This window comes from Giraffa tippelskirchi, chromosome 8 (assembly GCF_054371585.1).
Source record: "Giraffa tippelskirchi isolate mGirTip1 chromosome 8, T2T-mGirTip1v1.2.pri, whole genome shotgun sequence".
NCBI classification, from domain to species: domain Eukaryota; kingdom Metazoa; phylum Chordata; class Mammalia; order Artiodactyla; family Giraffidae; genus Giraffa; species Giraffa tippelskirchi.
Genome location: NC_137282.1, coordinates 74463840 through 74483608, shown reverse-complemented (window position 1 = coordinate 74483608; position 19769 = coordinate 74463840). Strand labels below are relative to the sequence as shown.

General features: G+C 41.0%; 1 protein-coding gene across 1 annotated transcript in view; it reads left to right on the top strand.

Annotated features, from left to right (window-relative positions):
- Positions 1–19769, top strand: part of CSMD1 (CUB and Sushi multiple domains 1) — a 1578457-nt gene that overhangs the window by 1400745 nt on the left and 157943 nt on the right. The window contains exons 40-41 of the mRNA XM_081517452.1: positions 5474–5683; positions 17889–18077. Of these exons, the coding sequence (XP_081373578.1) occupies positions 5474–5683; positions 17889–18077 (399 nt within the window). The remainder of the gene's footprint in view (positions 1–5473; positions 5684–17888; positions 18078–19769) is intronic.

Genomic DNA, 19769 nt, shown 5'->3' with positions numbered 1-19769 from the left:
TTCATGATCATGATCTATGAGCCTAAGAAAGCATTTATTTCAAGAAAGGTTGAAATTTTAAAAAGATTTATGGAATATTATAATTAAAATTACTTGTCTTTAAAATGTTTAATATTGCCTAGCACTAGGCTTGAAAAAGCATATTGAATAAGTGAAAAGGAACTTTATGCCTGAAATCCTAAATACACGCAAAATAGTATGACAGTCCCTAGCTTTTTAGAATAGATAGTTATGCTTCAGAAAAATTTGCTACAGATTACATATAAGTACCACACTAGGTTTCTCTGACAAGTTGTGTAATCTATAAATATACTCCTAAACATGAAATTTTAAAACAGGAAAGAGGCATGTGCATTCCTGTTTCCTGGATTGTCAGTTTGGGGTTGGGATGCTTAGGTATTAATGGCTATTTTGCTAATAATTATGGTACAGGTGTCTCCAATTCCCCCAGCCATCCTGAAAGACACACTTACCCAGAATATGAGACGGCAGTGCTTTTCCTTGAGAAAAAGCAGATTAGATGTTTTTCATCAGTGGAAGGTTTTGTTGTATGGTTTTTGATCTTTTCACACAACCGAATATACATGGGACCGCCTGTTAGATGTCCGACACGCTTGTTCAGCAGGAGCCAGCTCGGTCATATAATTCTTCTGATTAATCCTACTTCTCTCCAACACCCGTGGACCAGTCAATAGCTTAATTATATACGCAAAATGACCCGTCTCTGGTATCACATGAAAGCCCACCTATGTCTCCTCTTGCTAATTACTCACCCCCCTGACAACTGCTTTCTGCATCCAGCCTCAGTGAGAGCATGTTACCAAAAGCGGGGTTCCAGCTGCTCCCCACTCTAAAGTCAGTAAAGAGGCCAGGTTGGTGGAGAGGAAAGTTTGCTTGATTTTGATGCCGGCATCCAATGGGGAGGGCGGACATCTCTCCAGAGGCTGACTCCCCTCCCAGCCAATGATGGTCAGCGGACAAGAGCTGTCATAGGCTGATGCAGGGAGCTACATGTAGAAACAGCACAGTCAGCTCTGACGGTCATCTTCAAATTGGTCGTCGGTGGTCTGACCAGCAGCATCTTGATTATTTTAAGCACAGTTTCAATCTTCAGTTTCAGCATTGGTTTGTTCCCATTTACTTGAGGTCAGTTCTCAGAATTGTGGTAGCTTATGTCATGACTACAGCCTGGTCATCGTGTAGTTAACTTCTCCAGCTGGTGGGGAGGTTTCAGTATCTAGAAGACAGCTCATAGGACATGGCTCAGATTATTATTTATAGCCTATGAGACAGAACTAAAAGTTCTTGACTATGCTTATTGAGAGCACATTATTATTATTATTATCATTATTATTATTTGGCCTCTTTTGACTGTTTTCCTTTGTTACTACATTTTCTCAATTCTCTGATTAAACTTATTCGTTGGCTAAAGTTTTTCCACAAACGGAAGGCAGGCTGAGGACATGGAAGGTTAAGGACCATAGGGCCCTGCAAGCATGCAGTCACAGGACTTCAGCTGAGACATGGGCATGGTACACGGCAGTCCCTCATGTCTTTGGGCTCTGAGTGTAGATGAGTAGAAATCCTAGTCCTGCCAGTGATTGCTGGTATGAATTTGCAAGTTATGGACATGCTTTGGAACTGTTGTCCCTTATCTTTAAAATGAATACCATAAAATATCGGTCTCCTACAGCTGTTCTGAAGCAAACGCCTGACATGGAGAAGGCATTACCTGACTGGTCACTGCTCTTCGTTACTGGGCCAAATGCTCTAATGCTGTTTTCTTTCCCTTCCTTTCCACAAATTTGGGTTGCTCTTTTGCGTGGCTTTGAGTATGAGCCCAATCAACAGAACTTTCTGTCTGCTTTCTTGAAAGTTTCTAAAAGCATAGTTAATAGAGATTAAATCAAGTTTGTTTTTTCTGCTTTACCTTTTATATTTGAAACCCTTGCACTTACATCACACACTGTGGGGTTGGAATTGGCCATGCCTTTGGGCCATCTAGAAGCAATGGAGGATACAAAAGACTCTTTAGAATATTCTCTCTGAATTCTGAAACTATTCACTCATTTGCTATATGTTTGTTATGTACAGAAGATGTACAATAGAGCACTTACTATCCACAGGGTCTGTCAACTAGACAAGAGTTTAACTCTGAAGCTATGGTCAGCTTATGTATTCAAAGTTTTCTCAAGTCCAGATTCAAAATCCTTTCTGCAGATGCCTTTTCCTGACACTTAATTTCCAATGTGTAATGATGTAATGACAGTCAGTGAAATTTCACCCTAGATGGGCATTCAGATTGGTTTTCTTGTTGCAATAACACATTTTTGGTATTCTGTGAGATAATAAAAGGATAACTAGGTTACACTTATTTTAATCCCTTCATTTTGGCTTCATGATGTCAAACTGGACACAATTCACTGAAAATTAGATAGCTAAAAATTCCACTCTAAACCAGATTAGAGCTGGGCTCGGTCCTCTTTCCTGATACGTATTAGGTGGTTTGATATGTGGCTGGATACTTTATCCTGCTTAATATGCTAATTTTTCATAAAATTATAATTTTCGTAATTCCATTTCCATTTCAAGATTAATTCCAAATCAGTGAAAGGCCACTTTCACTATTTCCTTTACTTTGGAGATATTGGCCATCTTTTAGGGTTTTTGTGCCCCTTGATTTGCTTGCTGTCTCTCATTTCTTTCTCGACGGGGCCGTTCTGTTCTGTGAATTTCAAATGTATCTCTGGATGAATTCATCTGACATCTGCATATGCACATCTGAAATGAGCCTGTTTTAAGCCGTTTCCCTGCCATTTGATTTTATACCCAAAAAGGGAATAAGTATTCTAAGTGTTCTAATCTTGCCCTACTTTCTCATCCTATCTCGTAGTTTTTGGATGAAAAATAGAAATTTCAGGAATTCATCATTCGTTTTTGATTGTTCTTATGTCAGCTTCTGTGTTCTTCCTCCTGTGAAGAATGTGATGGGTGTTTATGAAACTCTGTGGACCATAGGGGTTCTGGGCCTTGATGCAGCCACCAAAATTTTTTTTTTTTTAATCCATTAGTATAGTTTATTAATTAGTCAAAAAAAAAAACCAAAAACCCTCTTTATTGTCAGATTTTGGGCCAGGCTATAAAAGCAAACTGTTTTTAGTTCAACAGTGGGTAAGGGAATAGATCAGATACTAACAGACCTGTGGCTTAGAGACTGGCCAAGGGGCTCAGCTCTCACAGCAGGTGGCAGAGAGGTGACAGGTGAGAAGGAGGGGCTAGGAGTCATTGGTCCTGCCTTCACTCCTTCCTGCCTGCCTTCCTCCTTCTTTACTTTCTCCCTCTCCCTCCCTCTCTCTTTATCTGTCTCTTTCAATCCCTCCCTCTTTCTTTCTTCTTTCCTTGCTTCCACATTTCTCTCAACTGAACATATTTACTGGGATCTAGAAAGAAAATGAATTAGCTTATGGAGGCCTCTCCAACAGAGACATGCTTGACATTTTTCATATTTACAGAAATGTTTTAAATGTATAGCTTTGTTGCAGGTCGGTCGTCTGTGGTGCCTGGCGTTAGAACAGTCAGGCCAGCCCCAGGCCGGCCCGCTCCTTCCCTCCCTGCTCATGTGCTCTTGTACCTACACTTGGACTGTGTGATAGAAACTGAGTTGCTCATTCTAAAAATGACCAAGGTTTTGTTGTCTTATTAAAGACCTTTCACTGAAAGTCTTCCTTCTGCTTTTTACTTTTTGAGTCTCTTCCTGAAATATTCTGCATTCTACTTCCTTCCAATTTTCTGTATCAAACTAGGGTGAAAATTTTAATAGAAAATAATTTTCTCCAAAAGTTTGTAATACTTTTAACATCATGAGATGGTTAGCTTTTATCTAGCATGTTTCCACGCTAAACCAGAGAACACGAGTTCTCTGTCAATCAGAGTTGGTGTCAGTCTAACTCTGCCTCTTGCTGTGTTACCTGGAACACACACCCAGCCTTCCTGTACCTTATTCTGCTCACCTGTGAAATGATGGTATAACAGTGGTCACCTTGGTAAACTGAACCCCGAGCGTGATAATGGACGTACACTGTGAGCAACCAGAAAGGCCATTGTTCATGCTTTTGTTCCTCCTAACAAAGTTTCCTCCATAATTGATAAAATTGTGTTTCTTGGATAATTTTAAAATGTATTGAGTAGCTTTAGGTTGTTCTTCCCTATTACTGTTTGCATGAGCTTTTCTTATTATTATTCTTTTTTTTTTTTTTTACTGAATTCAGGCTTCTGTTACCTGTGTTTTCCATCGAAACTAAGTAGATATGTTGGCTTTACATTTTCTCAGCATTTATACTTAAGTAAGGTAACCCTTGAAAACATAATCTTTTATATAACAATATCTTTAATTTCCTAAAACCTAGGAAATGTGTCAGATATATTAGATGAAAAGTAATATATATATATATAATATATATATATATATATCTTGATAGATAAAAAGAGCTTTATATATATGGATAGATTGACGAAGAGAGCTTTCTGTGTATATAAAGAGAAGAATAACACAAACTAAAGCCTTCCTCACATGCTGAGAGAATGATCCACAATAGCTGTTAGTTTTCTTAGTTTAGACTTTATAAACCCAACTTAATTGCCTTCATTTATGCAAAAACTAATGTCTTTGGCATTCTGAATAAACTAGCAAGTGAATTAAGAAGTATTTCAGGCACAATAGTCGAATTTTCAAACAGGCCACAATACCACAGCAAATAAGTCTAAGTTATTTTGATTCTCTTCTAAATTATCAACAGTAGCTTATCTGGTAGACTGATCAATATTATGCCAGCAACGTGGGTCCTCAGGACAGCCTTGGCCTCTTGTTAAAGTAGATTCAGTTGTGAGAGTCAGAGTGGCATTTATCAGAGCAGGTTTCCTGTGAACATCCGTAGTTTGCATTGCAGGCACTACACAGTCAAAACAATCAGTTTTCAAACTAAGAAATTTCTTGTATGATGGTATGAGCATCCACTTAAAAGCCACTTCTAAAGTTTGTTGTGTTTTGTTAGATCTGTATTGGCTTCTTCCTTGATAAAACTGAAAATTGAGTGACAGTTACAGCCTTATGTTTTTGATTGTAAGGATTTTAATAGCAGCTGGACAAGAATCCCTGCCATGTATGTGAATATAAGTCGCCATTCTGAGAATTACACCTGCGTGCCTCTGTGATGCAGTGCCAGTAAGGTCCATATTTCACACAAAAAAAATTGACTTAGGAGCATTCACTACAAGGACTAAGGTCACACAGCTGGTGGGCAGCAGAGGTGAAACCAAACTAAGGCTTGTTGTAATTCACGATGTACATGCTCCTCCACTCTGCCTCCTAGAGAGATACTGCGGGAGGAAACTAACGTGATTTTAATCTCTGTTGATAAGCATTATCAAAAATTTTGATACCAGTATTCACCAGTGTTGACTATTTTTTTCATAGGTGCACATATTCAATTTCTGAATTTTTCTACTGAAGCTAATCATGATTACCTTGAAATTCAAAACGGCCCTTATCACACCAGCCCGATGATCGGGCAGTTCAGTGGCTCTGACCTGCCCACCGCCCTGCTGAGCACCACTCACGAGACACTCATCCACTTCTACAGCGACCACTCGCAGAACCGACCGGGATTTAAACTCACTTACCAAGGTAAGAGTCCCACCACACCTGGGGATGCGTCTGACACTTAAATCATGCGGAAGCATAAACATCAGAGCTGGTTAAAGTCTTGCACAACTGGAGAGTCCAGAGTGGAGCACGGCTTTCTGGTGGGAATGGAGTCTTTGCCAGGCTTCACACAAGTCAGGACCCAATGCCAGGAGCAGGTCAGGCGCTGCTTCACCAGGGTCCCTTCTATCTCCTCCAGTGGCCACATCACCGCCTTGGATCCTCAGCTCCATCATCACTTTGCTTTGTCACCTGTCACCGTGTCCTCTTGGCCACATGCAGATGTTATTCCTTCAGGACTATGGTACAAGGAGCCTGCTTGATCTTGGGGGGCCTCCACCTGCAGCAGCTCACAGCAGGATATCAGTTCCCAGCCAGAGACTGAGGTCAGGCCACAGCAGTGCGAGTGCTGAATCCTGGCCACTAGACCACCAGGGACAGTGAAAAAGCCCTGGCTAGTTGGTTTTGTAGACATAAACATCCACGAAGAGACAGAAAGTAGTGAAACATGTAAAGGGTACTAGAAGGAAAAGGAGGATGTGTGGATAGACAGCAGGGGGCCTCAGAGAGGGATTCGCGCCCTTGGGGGGCCTGAAGCACTTCCACGGGCATCTCTTCTGGTTCCCTCTGGCTGATCGCCTGGCTCTGCCTGGCTCTGAGTCCACGTCTGGAGCATCTCAGGGTCCTCCCCTGTGTGTGTGCATCTCTTAGCCAAGATGGGCTCCAGCACAGAGGGCTATGAGTAGGTTGGCATCACCGGCTGTGGGGTGGGGGCCCCTTTCTTTTGACAACTGGAGGGCCTTTTCTGTATCTGTGTAGTCAGGAAGTTCTCCTTGACCTCGAGAAGGAGGAACATGTGCCCATTTGGGCAGGGCTCAGCTCCCCTCTGTCTCCACTGTGACTGTTATCTTACGTGTCCACTGGAGCAAAGTCCAGCATTTTCCCTGTTCCTGTTGTTATTCCATCTGGAAACGTAAAGAGGAGGCTGACTGTAACATCTAAGCTGGAGCCCACCTATCTCCTGCCTCATGTCCACAAGGGAAGTGGGTCTGACCCCGTCTCTCATGCATTTAAGCTTTCTCTCAGCTCAAAGTAATGGCTTTGTGTATCATTCATGTCATTTTCAAGTTATGCCAGGGGAGGGAAAAGCAGAAAGATAGAGAGGGAATGAACTTTATGTGTTCTTAAACCATCAAAATATGAGATCTCTAATAAAAGTTAGAATCTACCATCATCAAAGCATTTCTGACATGTGAAAAAGTTCAAAGTTTTCATTTCATATGCAATAATTTAGCTGGCCTTTTCTTCAGTGTTGTTAATTCAAATGAAGTAAAAAAAAATGTCAAAAGTGGAGTCTTTTTTTAACATGGTGATATCACTTGATTTCTTTAATTTTATAGACTGCCCTGGAAAATATTTAATATTTCATTACTAAAAGAGGATGGCATTTTGTGTTGAACTTTCAGACCTTGTTACTTCAGTTGTTACTTAAACTATAAATTTACATTTCCAGAAGTTGAGTGTCTTAAAATAGGCATCCAGGTAGGGGGAAAAAAAGACAGGGTGATACAGCCTAAGGAATGAGACAGGAGACCTTGCCTGCATTTCTCTGTGTCCACCTGTGTCTGCCATCCCTTCTCACCTGGACCCCCTGTGTCTCAGCAAGGGTGTCAAGTCCCACTGGAAGGCTGGTATGTGTGCCCACCTACACGGAGAACAGTGGAGAGACACAGTTTCCCAGGCCAGCACGAAGGTCTGCCTACACCCCTGCTCTTCCTCCTTTTGGAGATAAGAAAATGATCCCTTCCTTACAGGCAACCCCTCCCATGCACTAGGCTCTAAAATGTTTCTTTCTACTCTTTCCAGGGCATTTAAGGGAGGAATTGGGGCTTCCCTAATGGCTCAGATGGTGAAGAATTTGCCTGAAATGCAGGAGACAGGGCTTCAATCCCTGGCTCGGGAAGATGCCCTGGAGGAGGGCATGGCAGCCCACTCCAGTAATCTTGCCTGGAGAATCCCATGGACAGAGGAGCCTGGAGGCTACCACCCGTGGGATCCCAAAGAGTCAGATATGACTGAGTGACTAACACTTTCACTTTTCTCCGGGTAGGAGTGATCTTCCCTTCATTCAAGTGGCTGTTTCTCTTTCTCCTTTGAATTTAAATACCCTCAAGTTCCTCTCTCTCACACACACACACCCCTACTTAGGTTTAATTTTAATGGCCCCTTCAGCTCCCACTATCTCAGAAGCAGTGTGGAGGACTCATCTGCTCCAGCTCTCCCCGAGTCTCTTCCTCTTCTTACTTCTCCTGCCCGCCCACATATACCGCCAACTCCCCCGTAGTTACACAGTGGTCCAAGTCCACAGCTTTTCGTGTCATCTCAGGCTCTCCAGTGGGGTGATGGGACCCGCCAGTGACAGCTCAGCAAGAGGAGAGCTAGCACAAGTTTGTGAGTACACACGTCTCACAGGCTCACAGACGCCTGGGAGAACCCAGACAAGAGTCACTCACAGGAGAGGCTAGAACTCTGGGCTTTAGGTAGCTTCTGAAGCTAAAACTCAGGGAGAAAGGGGTTCAGGATTCTAGGAAGAGAGGCAGCAATGGGAAGAAGACCAGGAAATGTGTGGTTCATGAGGGTCGTTGAGTGAAGTTTGTTGTGTTGATTTATTTCTCTTTTAAAACATTTATAGGAGTATAGTTGTTTTACAATGTTAGTTTCTTCTGTAGAGCAAAGTGCAACAGCGACGTGTGTACATAAATCCCTCTGCTCTGGATCTCCCTCCCAGGCAGGTCACCACAGAGCACTGGATAGGGTTCCCTGTGCTACGCAGTGGGGTCTCATCAGTAATCTGTTTTATACATGGCATCAGTACTGTGCTGACTTAACCCCACTCCTTTTCTCTGAGACGAGTTTAGGGAGCGTCCTCTTGGCACAAGAGCGCTCTCTCTCTTGTACACATGTACCTTTCTCTGCACTTGTACGTTCTATTTGTCAAAATAATTTCCTTCTCAAAAGAAGACCCTGTGCCCCGCTCTTAGAGCTTCCCCCTGCATCTGCTGGTTCTCAAAACACCCCACGTTGTACTGAGCAAACCCAGATGTAGCTCTCTCAGAGTCTCCCACAAGGACTCCAAGGGCCTGATGGAGTCAACACCATCTCCCGTCTAGCAGGCGAGGGAACTCTATGCACCGACCCTGAACAGAAATTCGAAGACAGAGTTACAGAGGAGAAAGAAAGAGTGACTTTATTTCCTTGTCAGGCCAAAAGGAAACACTGTAGGCTAGCACCTCAATAACTGTGCCCCCCTCCCCGGGGAATAGGGAGTGGTTACATAGTCAGGACTTGGGGTTGGGGTGGGTGATAAGGATCAAGGCAGTAATAGTCTTGCATTCCTCTTTCTACTGCAAAGTTTCAAAACTGTCACAACACTGGATTTGGTGGACTCCAAGGGCAAGGATGCTGATAAGATGAGGGTGTGGGCAGGGTCTCAGGTGGGTCTAATCTCCCTTATGGCAGAAAGCGAAGAGGATCAAGACCCTCTTGATGAAAGTGAAAGAGGAAAGTGAAAAAGCTGGCTTAAAGCTCAACATTCAAAATACTAAGATCATGGCATCTGGTCCCATCACTTCATGGCAAATAGATGGAGAAACAATGGAAACAGTGACAGACTTTATTTGGGGGGGGGGGGGGCTTCAAAATCACTCCAGATGGTGACTGTGGCCATGCAATTAAAAGACTATTGCTCCTTGGAAGAAAACTTATGACTAACCTAGACAGCATATTAAAAAGCAGAGACATTACTTTGCCTACAAAGGTCTGTCTAGTCAAAGCTATGGTTTTTCCAGTAGTCATGTATGGATGTGAGAGTAAAGAAAGCTGAGTGCCAAAGAATTGATGTTTTTGAAATGTAGTGTTGGTGAAGACTCTTGAGAGTCCCTTGGACAGCAAGGAGATCAAACCAGTCAATCCTAATGGAAATCAGTCCTGAATATTCATTGGAGGACTCATGCTGAAGCTGAAGCTTCAGTACATTGGCCACCTCATGCAAAGAGCTGACTCCTTAGAAACGACCCTGATGCTGGGAAAGATTGAAGGCAGGAAGAAAAGGGGACGACAGAGGATGAGATGTTTGGATGGCATCACCAACTCGATGGACATGAGTTTGAGCAAGCTCTGGGAGTTGGTGATGGACAGGGAAGCTCGGCATGCTGCAATCCATGGGGTCGCAAAGAGTTAGACATGACTGAGCAACTGAACTGATACTGAAGTCGCTTCAGTCCTGTCTGACTCTTTGTGACTCTATGGACTGGGGTCTGCCAGGCTCCTCTGTCTGTGGGATTCTCCAGGCAAGAATAGTGGAGTGGGGTGCTGTGCCCTCCTCAGACTTTATCTTATGTAACTTTAAACCTCCATTGTTCAAACAATTTTTTTTTTCTTGATATTTTTCAGATAGGGTTACTAAGGCTGTGTCTATATAGTTCCAAAAGCTACCAATTAGTTCACTTCAAAAAGAGTGCTGAAACAAAGAAAGAGAGAAAGAGGAAAGAAGGACAGAAGAACATGATACCACAAAAAGTCTGTGTAGGGACTTCAAGAACCAGCTTATGGTTGCTGGGAGGAAGGGATAGTTAAGAAGGAGGAGCTGGACGGGTACACATTGTTATATCTGAAAATAGATAACCAACAAGGACCTACTATATAGCACAGGGAATTCTGCTCGATGTTATGTGCCAGTCTGGATGAGAGGGAAGTTTGGGGGAGAATGGATACATGCATATGCGTGTCTGAGTCCCTTTGCTGTCCACCTGAAACTATTACAACATTGTTTGTTAATTGGCTATACCCCAATACAAAATAAAAAAATTTTAAAAAATTCTGTGTAGGAATCATCTAGACCAGAGATCGTAAAACTGCTGAGTTTCATTAGGAAAATATTAATATTTTAAAGTTGTCAATATTTAGCATTAGATTTTACATAATTGATAAAAGATCCCTTTTCCTGTTGTGATGTCAGAATCAGGGTGGTTTGTCGGTATCAGCATGGGGCTGCGGTCCCCTGAAGTGTCAGAGTGATGGCCCTTCCAGGGTGTGAAGGTGTCGACTTCAAAAGTCTCCTTTAGCAGCCCGCCAGCTTTGAACTTGTGTTTCCCTGGCCTGTGGGCATCAGAATCTGTGAGTTCTCATCTAGGCTAAACACCTGGTTTGTTGAGCAAATGTTTTATTTACTTGACACCTGACTCTAAATTTCAGTATCCACATTTAAAAAAAATATTCTAAGCAATATATTTTTAATGTAGGCAATTAATTGCTATAATTGAAAGACATAAAAATAAATTAAGTAAAAAAGAATGAGAACATGAATATGAGGTGTTCATATTTCTTGTAGAGTATCTTAGCTGACAGGGAAGAAACTTAATTAGATAGTTTGTCATTTTATAAAATTTATAAGCTGGCCAAATGTCACAACTCTGATGTGTATGTCACATCGAAAATTCCTAGGTTCCACTTGAGACTTATAAGTCAAGCTTATGATTAATAACTCATAAGAAGATGCATAAATCATGCAGATAATTCTTGTCATTCTCAATGATGTCTGTGTGTACCCCTTATTCCTAAGCCTTCTCATTTATTTATGACCATATAAAGGTCAAAAATGTTACTAGTACATGTAGCTGTCTTGATGTTAAATGACTTATACAGAACTTGAGAAGTGAAAGATGAATTGTGTTAAATAAAATTGAGTTTGGGTACCCTACTTCTAAGTCAAAAACTGGAAGATGGCTGATAGGATGAAGATATTTATCAACTAACTAGATATCAGTCAGAAAATATAATAGGTATTAGAAAGATGACTATATGGTTCTGCCTGCTGTCACATCAAGTGCCTACAATTTAAACACTTGATGCAAATACCACTTAAGACTGATAGATGTGAATAATGATTATTTTCTCAGATGCAAACAAAGGATTCTCCTGAATAAGAGAAATTCTGTGTGTTGTCTTCTTCTTGTAGTATAGGTGTGAGCTTATTGGTACTGAGATTGTTTTTCACAGTATTTGCAAAATGCTGCCATATTAAAACTTTTGTTGTCATTGTTGTTCAGTCACTAAGTTTTGCCCAACTCTGCATCCCAATGGACTGTAGCCTGCCAAGGGGAGGCTACAGTGGGATTTTCGAGTGAGTTGCCATTTCCTTCTCCAGGGGATCTTCCTGGACCAAGGATTGAACTCGTGTTTCCTGCATTGGCAGACGGATTCTTTACCACTGAGCCACCTGGGATGTCCATTAAGATTCTTAGTGACTTTCTTTTCCTTTTCTTTTTTGAGACTTGACATTTGGAGAAGTTGAATACTTGTCTTCCTTCCTTTCTCTTCTCCTCCTCCATCTTTCTCTTTCTTTATGTCTCTTACATTATAAAGCATAATTGTTAAATGCCTAAAAGCTTAAAGATAATTTTAAGTGTTTTAGCCATAAGTGGTAAAAAGATCTTTTTCCTTTCGCTATACACCTTAGGAAAAAAAAAAAAAAAACACCATAATAAGATGTGTTAAATCTGCTTATTCATGCATATAATCACAAAACCATTGCAGTTTTAGTGAATTGAATCTGTGAGAAAATAAGCTATAGTTTGTGGCTACCAGTTTTTCCCCTTTAGGAGGAAAAGCAATTAAACTGCCTTTATGTGCAGTGAACAACTGAAGAATTCATTCACACTGATTGTATGAGCATGGTCACTGTGATTCCTTATAGACACGGCTGTGATTTAAACATGAAATTGATGTGCCTTTAAAGCTGCTGCTCTTTCTTCTGTTAGCGTGCTCTTCTGAGCTGTTGGGGAGCAAGGACAGTGAGCTTCCTCTATCCTTTTTCCACTGTCCACATGTCTGAACCAAGCTCTCAACATGAGGCTCTTTATAAAGAAGGCTATTTCACCTAAAAATGCTTAAAGCAGTGGGCAATACACTACTGCATCAATCCTCATCTGCTGCAGGGTATCCTTTTTCAAGATGGAGAAGTGGTTCATGGACTAAACTCTTAGAGACCAGGGTCGAAATCTTAAAAGGTGTCCCGTTTTCTCCCTGAAGGTCATGTGGATCTGCTTTTCCTTTCATGGGTTTGCTGAAAGTAAAGTAGCAATCTCAGCCACTTTCTCCCGTAGGGGCACTGCTCCTCTGGACCAAAGGCTCACCTGGACAGGTACGTCGGTGGCTGTGCCCCTGAGGTGACAGCGCCTCCAGGTGTCCACGTCTGAGTTCAGGTGTGCTTCCTCCTCGGTCCTCCCTAAGCTCCTGATGCAGTGAAGGGAGCAGGTTCTGGGTCTAATGTGTGAGTCTGCAGTCTTAGCGAGGCCAGCAATTTCTTTGGGTCAGAACAAACATTTCTTCACAATGTAAAACAACCGCTGGGCCCTCAGTGCTTGGTTGGTGGAAGCACAAGACACGATTGGAGTTGCCACTGTGAGCAAGCAGTTTGGTGACCGGTCCTCTGGGGGAGGCTTGGGGCAGCCTGAAAGGCGTGGGGTTGGCTGCAGCCTTCACAGTGATGTGGGTGGACATCACCAGTAGGTTTGGCGATCGAGGAATTCCCATGAGCAATAAAGAACATTTAGGTGGCTAATCTGTCTTAAAAATGAGACCTGGGAATGTGCCCCCATTACAGAGGGCAGTGATGTGTCATCTAGTCATGACAACAGCACCTTGGGAAGCTGGCAATCTTGTGCGCGTGTGCACTTGAGAAATTCCACAGACTGCAGCATGAGTCTAGTCATTTCTGGACCAGATTAGTCTTTTCATTGAGAGGAAGCTGAGGACGTGAAAGGGGTTTCGAGGTCATATTCAGTGTGGACCTTGATGCTAACCGCAGTCTCTCCTCCCTGTAACAAGGCTCTTTCTTAGTATTTCACAGTAATTCCCAGTATTAGAACTGGCTTCTCCCTCCTGAGTCTACCTCTATCAGAGAAGAGGCTTGAGTGCTATGTCTTGAGAAATGAAACGTATTTTATCATAGAAACCAGACATTTCTTATAGTTAAGACTTAGCCTTACTCAGTTAATGCATACCAACCATGTTCACTGCATTTGTCATCGTTGTTAATTCTTGTAGATCAGATAGGCATAATTGTTCTCCTTTCACAAATGAAGGAAGGAGCCTCCCAGAATGGAAGTGGTTTGGTCCACATCCTGGGTACATCAGATGGGAGACACAGCTCCAACTCAGCCCCAGGGCTCCGTTGCAACAATTCCAAGGCCTCTGCTATTTTGCAGAACTACCTCAATACTCTTGTCTTTACTTCAGAAACCTTTTTCTCTGTTGGTTGCTGATTCTTGATAACACCTCAAAAAGTCTTTGGGAGTTGTCAAATCTGGAAGTGTCTGAAAAATATATGAAATGTATGAAGGACTCAATGGCTTTCAGTTGAAACAGGACTTGTCTGAAAATGGTGATTTTTACTTCTCTTTATGCTAGAAGTCACTTCATTGTCAAATCCCAGTGAAGCAGTCTTTCTTTTTCTCTCTTAGTTGACTTTTTTTTCTCAAGTTGAAACATTTTATGTTATAAAAATGAGTTATGGCAGTTAATGATTCCAGTATGAGTGGTGAGTGCAGAGCAACAAAGTCATGCTTGGATGAGGATTCTGATCCCTGGTTGAGCTTGCCTTCACCCCCAAGCCCAGAGGTCCAGGCACATGGAGGTATCACAGGTGTTCAGAGGTACATGGATGTGGACAATGCAGGTAACACACAGCCTCCTGCACCTGTACTAAACAGCAAGCAATGGTAATGCTTCTAAAATGTATTTTTAGCATACTAACAGATAGTTTTTTATTACTTCTTTGTATTTACTTAAAAACAGTCCTGTAGATCAATATTTATGACCATGAGTCAAACTTTGGGACATTTGAAAAAAAGAGAAAGTGTATGTGACTTGTGATCTATCAATTAAGAATTTGGAAATATTGTTAGTGATATTTGAATGGTGAAGGACTCCATTAAATAAGAGATTTAGAAAAAGACTTGAAAATAGTATTGCTAATATGTGTAGTTAGTGAAATATTCGCAACTGAAAACAGAATTAATTGGGATTGCAAGATCTTAAGAAAACACTGAAATGAGCTATGGATTTTGTATTGTTTTTTTCACCTGGAAGATATGATTTGTGAGATGAAGAATGGGTCCTGGTTTTTAAAACCGTGTCTATGTCTACTTGAGTAGCGTGTCCTAATTCCTCTTCTGTGGCCTGGCCAAATTCTTTGCTAGGTTCTCCCTCATGAGAGCTGTAGACTGTGAACAGGATGGGCATGCTGGGATGATGACCCCCAGGCTCCTCTCCTTGAACCCCAACCTTGTCTCGGAGACCTGACTTTCTATGTCCTTGGGCCCCCGCTGCTCCCTCTGCTGAAAGGTCTTCCTTTCTCGGTTATTACCCGGCTGTGTCTTCTCCCCACTCAGATCTCAAGTTCAGGGCTACTTGTTCAAGGAAGCAGGCTTTGATCACCCTCACTTAAACCTCCATCCTGGTTTCCCCCCCAACCTTTATTTTAGTCCTTGCGCGCTTGGTTGGTTTATTTATGTCTGCTTCCCTAAATAGAATGTAAGCTTTGTGAAAGCAGGATCCATTTCTGTCTAGTTTCCATTTATAACATAGCAGACACTCAATACAGGGCTTCCCTAGTGACTCAGTGGCAAAGAGTCTGCCTGCCAATGCAGCGGACACAGGAGACACAGCATCGATCCCTGGGTCAGGAAGAAGGAAATGTCCACCCACTTCAGTGTTCTTGCCTGCAAAATTCCTTGAATAGAGGAGTCTGGCGAGCTGCAGTCCATGGGGTTGCAAAAGAGTCAGACTCAACTTGGCTACTAAACAAGAAGACACTCAATACAAGATTTTTATTTTACTCAGTATATGAGTAGGTAATAAAAACTATAATCCTGCCTACCTGGGCTGGTATTCTCTCACTCTCTTTTTTAATGCCCATTAATCCCCATACAGGAAAGTTGTGTTGGTACCATTAAAAAAAGAAAGGAAAAAATATCTTTCTTCTAATCAAGGGTAACCCAGAGTTTTTGGACTTAAAATCATGGGGCTGCTAAAGGCAATTTAAAGTTCCATTTTCAATCCCTTTCACAGATGTTAAATGATGAGTAGAAACAAGCTAACTTCATACATCCCTAAACAAAACTTGAATGTCTTTCTTAAATTATTCCAGAAACCACATAATGTGTAGGGAAATGCATCGTGAAACTTGTTCTTAGCATGTGTGATGAACATGTGGAAAGTGCGTGCAAATCTGTGTTAAATGCTGTTTCACGTGATGGTTCATCTGGAATCTCTGTTACCTTCTACCTCCTTTAAAATGTACCATGATAACTGATTCTTGTATTGATACCCCCAGAGCCCCACTAGAGCATAAACAGAATCTTCCAGGGAGGATGGAATGATGTTGAACAAAGTTTTATTTGATTTTTGTCCCATGAAAACTGGAAATCCATTTTTGATGGTTTTTACTTTTTAAGTTTAATTATTAGCAGCCATATTTGATGTATTTATTGGAGGACTCATTTCATCAAAGGAGCTCACTGTATTTCAAGTAAAATAAGAATGAGAACAAGCTGCTGACTCCAGTGGAAAAGAGTCTAATAAAGAAGGGAACCGGTTGATGGTTGAAACACAGCATGAGGTTCTCTGCTCTTTTTCTGAGCCTTGTCTGTAAGGTGATGTTAGACTCAACAGCAGGATCTCAAGGAGGGAAGCCATGCATTCGACAGAGCACAGAAGACTTGGTGATACAGCGCAATAGGCAAACCCAGTAAACTCTACGTTATAAAAAGGTTGCACTGGGGAACCCCCTGGCGGCCCAGAGGTTAGGGTTCTGCGCTTTCACTGCTAGAGCCCAGGGGTTCAATCCCTGGTCAGGAAACTGAGACCCACAAGCCACATGGTGTACCTAAAAAAGGAGAAGTTTAAATAAACAAATAAAGATTGTGCTGGTAGTAATGGCTAGGTATAACACTACACTATTTTTTAAGGAAAAAAACTAAATAAATGGAGTGAATTTATTTTATTTGCACTGAACATTAATTGAACTAAACAAAACAATAACATGTTTTCTACTTAGAAGCACTTGGATAGGAGAGCTGGGATAATTTTCTTTTAAATTAAAAGGAATTGCTAGGTCTGTGTTCACCTGACATTCTTTACAAGCACTTTTTGTTTATCTGCACTTCTTGTTTTGATTAAATTCCCCTCATATATTTTCTTCCCAAGGTATGCCTTGTCAAATTTATTTTTAATATGTGCCACATAACTTCTAAAGCACACAATATGTCTTCATTAAATGCATATTCTTATGATCATACTACTAAAAATAAGTACTGTTTTGTATTGTTGTTGCTGTTCGGTTGCTAAGCCATGTCTAACTCCTTGTGACTCTGTGGACTGCAGTGTACCAGGTTTCCCTGTCCTTCACTATCTCCCAGAATTGACTCAAACTCATGCCCATTGAGTCAGTGATGCCATCCAACTGTCTCATCCTTTGTCACCCTCTTCTCCTCCTGCCCTCAACCTGTCCCAGCATCAGGGTCTTTTCCAATGAATCGGCTCTTCACATCAGGTGGTCCAAGTATAGAAGCTACAGTATCAGTCCTTCCAGTGAATACTCAGGGTGGATTTCCTTTAGGATGGACTGGTTTGATCTCTTTGCCATCTAAGGGGCTCTCAAGTGTCTTCTCCAGCACCACAGTTTGAAAATATCAATTCTTTGGTGCTCAGCCTTCTTTATGGTCCAACTTTCACATCCATACATGACTACTGGAAAAACCATAGTTTTGACTAGATGGACCTTTGTTGGCAAAGTGAAGTCTTTGCTTCTTAATACTGCCTTGGCATTTGTCTTAGCTTCCTTAGCTTCCTTCCCAGGAGCAAGCATCTTTTAATTTCTTGGCTGAATTCACCATCAGCAGTGATTTTGGAGCCTAAGAATATAAAATCTGTCACTGCTTCCACTTTTTCCCCTTCTATTTACCATGAAGTGATGCGACTGGATGATAATGGGTATCTTAGTAAAGATTTCATAAAATTTTTATCTAAAAAGTTCATGCTAAGAAGCTGTATGTCATCCTATTCCTTCTCTAAATTCCAGACTAACTGCACTTCTTATTTATGAGCTTGTTTCTGTCTGTTTCAGCCTATGAATTACAGAACTGCCCTGACCCACCACCTTTCCAGAATGGGTATATGGTCAACTCTGACTACAGTGTGGGACAATCAATATCTTTTGAGTGCTACCCTGGCTACATTTTAATTGGCCACCCAGTGCTCACCTGTCAGCATGGGATCAACAGAAACTGGAACTACCCTTTTCCAAGATGTGACGGTGGGTTAATCACTTTTCTTGAGCAGTTTCATTTTCCACATGTATAATGGTGCATGAAATATTAAAGGAATGCATTCCAGAATTCATTAATTTGTTCAACCAATTTTTTATTGGGAATCTATTATATTAAACTCATTTCACTTAGTATTCCAGGAATATATCATATGTCAGTCAGTTAAAAAAAAATGGAAAGGCCTTGCCTTAAAGGAGATTATAAGGATAGCAAAATAATAAACTCAAATATTTATTATGCAAAATCAGGCATGAGGATGTTTTGATGACTGAAGGTACAAAAGACTATGATTGCCGGGGAAGTGACTGGAGGTATTATCTTCATGGTTAGAGCAGTGTTTGGCTTTACAGTGGTTCCATCAAATTTTGGATTAGAGGGGGACTGAGTGTGTATCTTGCCCTAGATACTATTTTTATTGTTTAATTTTACAATAATCACCCTCATTTTGTATCTCAGAAAACTAACTTCATTTTTGTAGTTCAATTTGAATGGCACGCACTATTTTGCTACTCAGAGACAGATATCATCCCAGAGAGAAGAAGCGGTGTTAGCGAAGACACCCTCAAGGAGCAGTCTCGGGGGAATGAAGTGGTGTCCTAGGATGGTGCTTGAGGATCAGGGCTTCTTGGAAATGTTGGAATCAGGTGATGGGAATGGCATCAAGGGGGATCTGGATTAAGTGAATATCCTTGTCTGAGCAGAAGTCACTTATACAAAGCTTCTGTTTGACTATCTCATTTTTACTATGACTTTGAAATTTCTACAATTTTAAGATATAGATCAAGTATTTTGTTTTTGAAGAATTCATATGGAATAGAAAAGTTTGCTGTAACCTAATATTCTAACATTATAAATACAGTACCTCTGAATGAAAAAATAATGAAATTACCAACTCTCTGGACCTTTGAAATGCTAAATACTTATATCCCAAGGGCAAAAAAAGGGAAAGGTATCCAGCTGTGTTTGAATTTCTACTGTAGAAGTTAAAAAAAAAAAGCATATAGGTAGACTTATTAAATGATATTGTTCATTTGTACGTTTCCATTCTTTATCATTATGTAAACAACTATAAAAGAAAAATATTTGCTGTGTTTTTTAAATAGTAATTTTAGTCAACTACAGATTTAATAACTTAAAACAACATTTAAAAATCATTTTATAAAACTAACAATAGCAGTGGAAAATCTGATATTTTTATTAAAACATTTTAAAAACTATTCAACATTAAAAAAAGTTCATATGTTTTTATGTATAAATTGCTTTGAATTGTTAGGACTGAAATCCCTTTTTACTTGTAGTTGTTTCCTGAATTCTTTGAATTCACATGTAAGTAGGAGACTCCTTGGCTTGATGTAAAAAATAGAATTAAGTATTTAATTAGATTTCATTGCTTTTTCAAGTCCAACTTTCCAACATGGAAATAACTGCTTGTTTAGAATTATTTTGTCAGTGTGATGATAATAAAATATGTCATTTTGGATGATATATGATACAGAATATTAATCAGAGTTGGCAAAACCATGAAGCTAAAATCCTGCAGACACCCAAGACTGCCCAGGACTCCTGGTGCCACATGAAAGTCCCAGGACCACAGGCACCCTGAGGGTGGATAATTCACTGGTAGGACTCACAGAACCCAGTAAGCCATCTACTCATGATTGTGGTTTATAAGAGAAAAG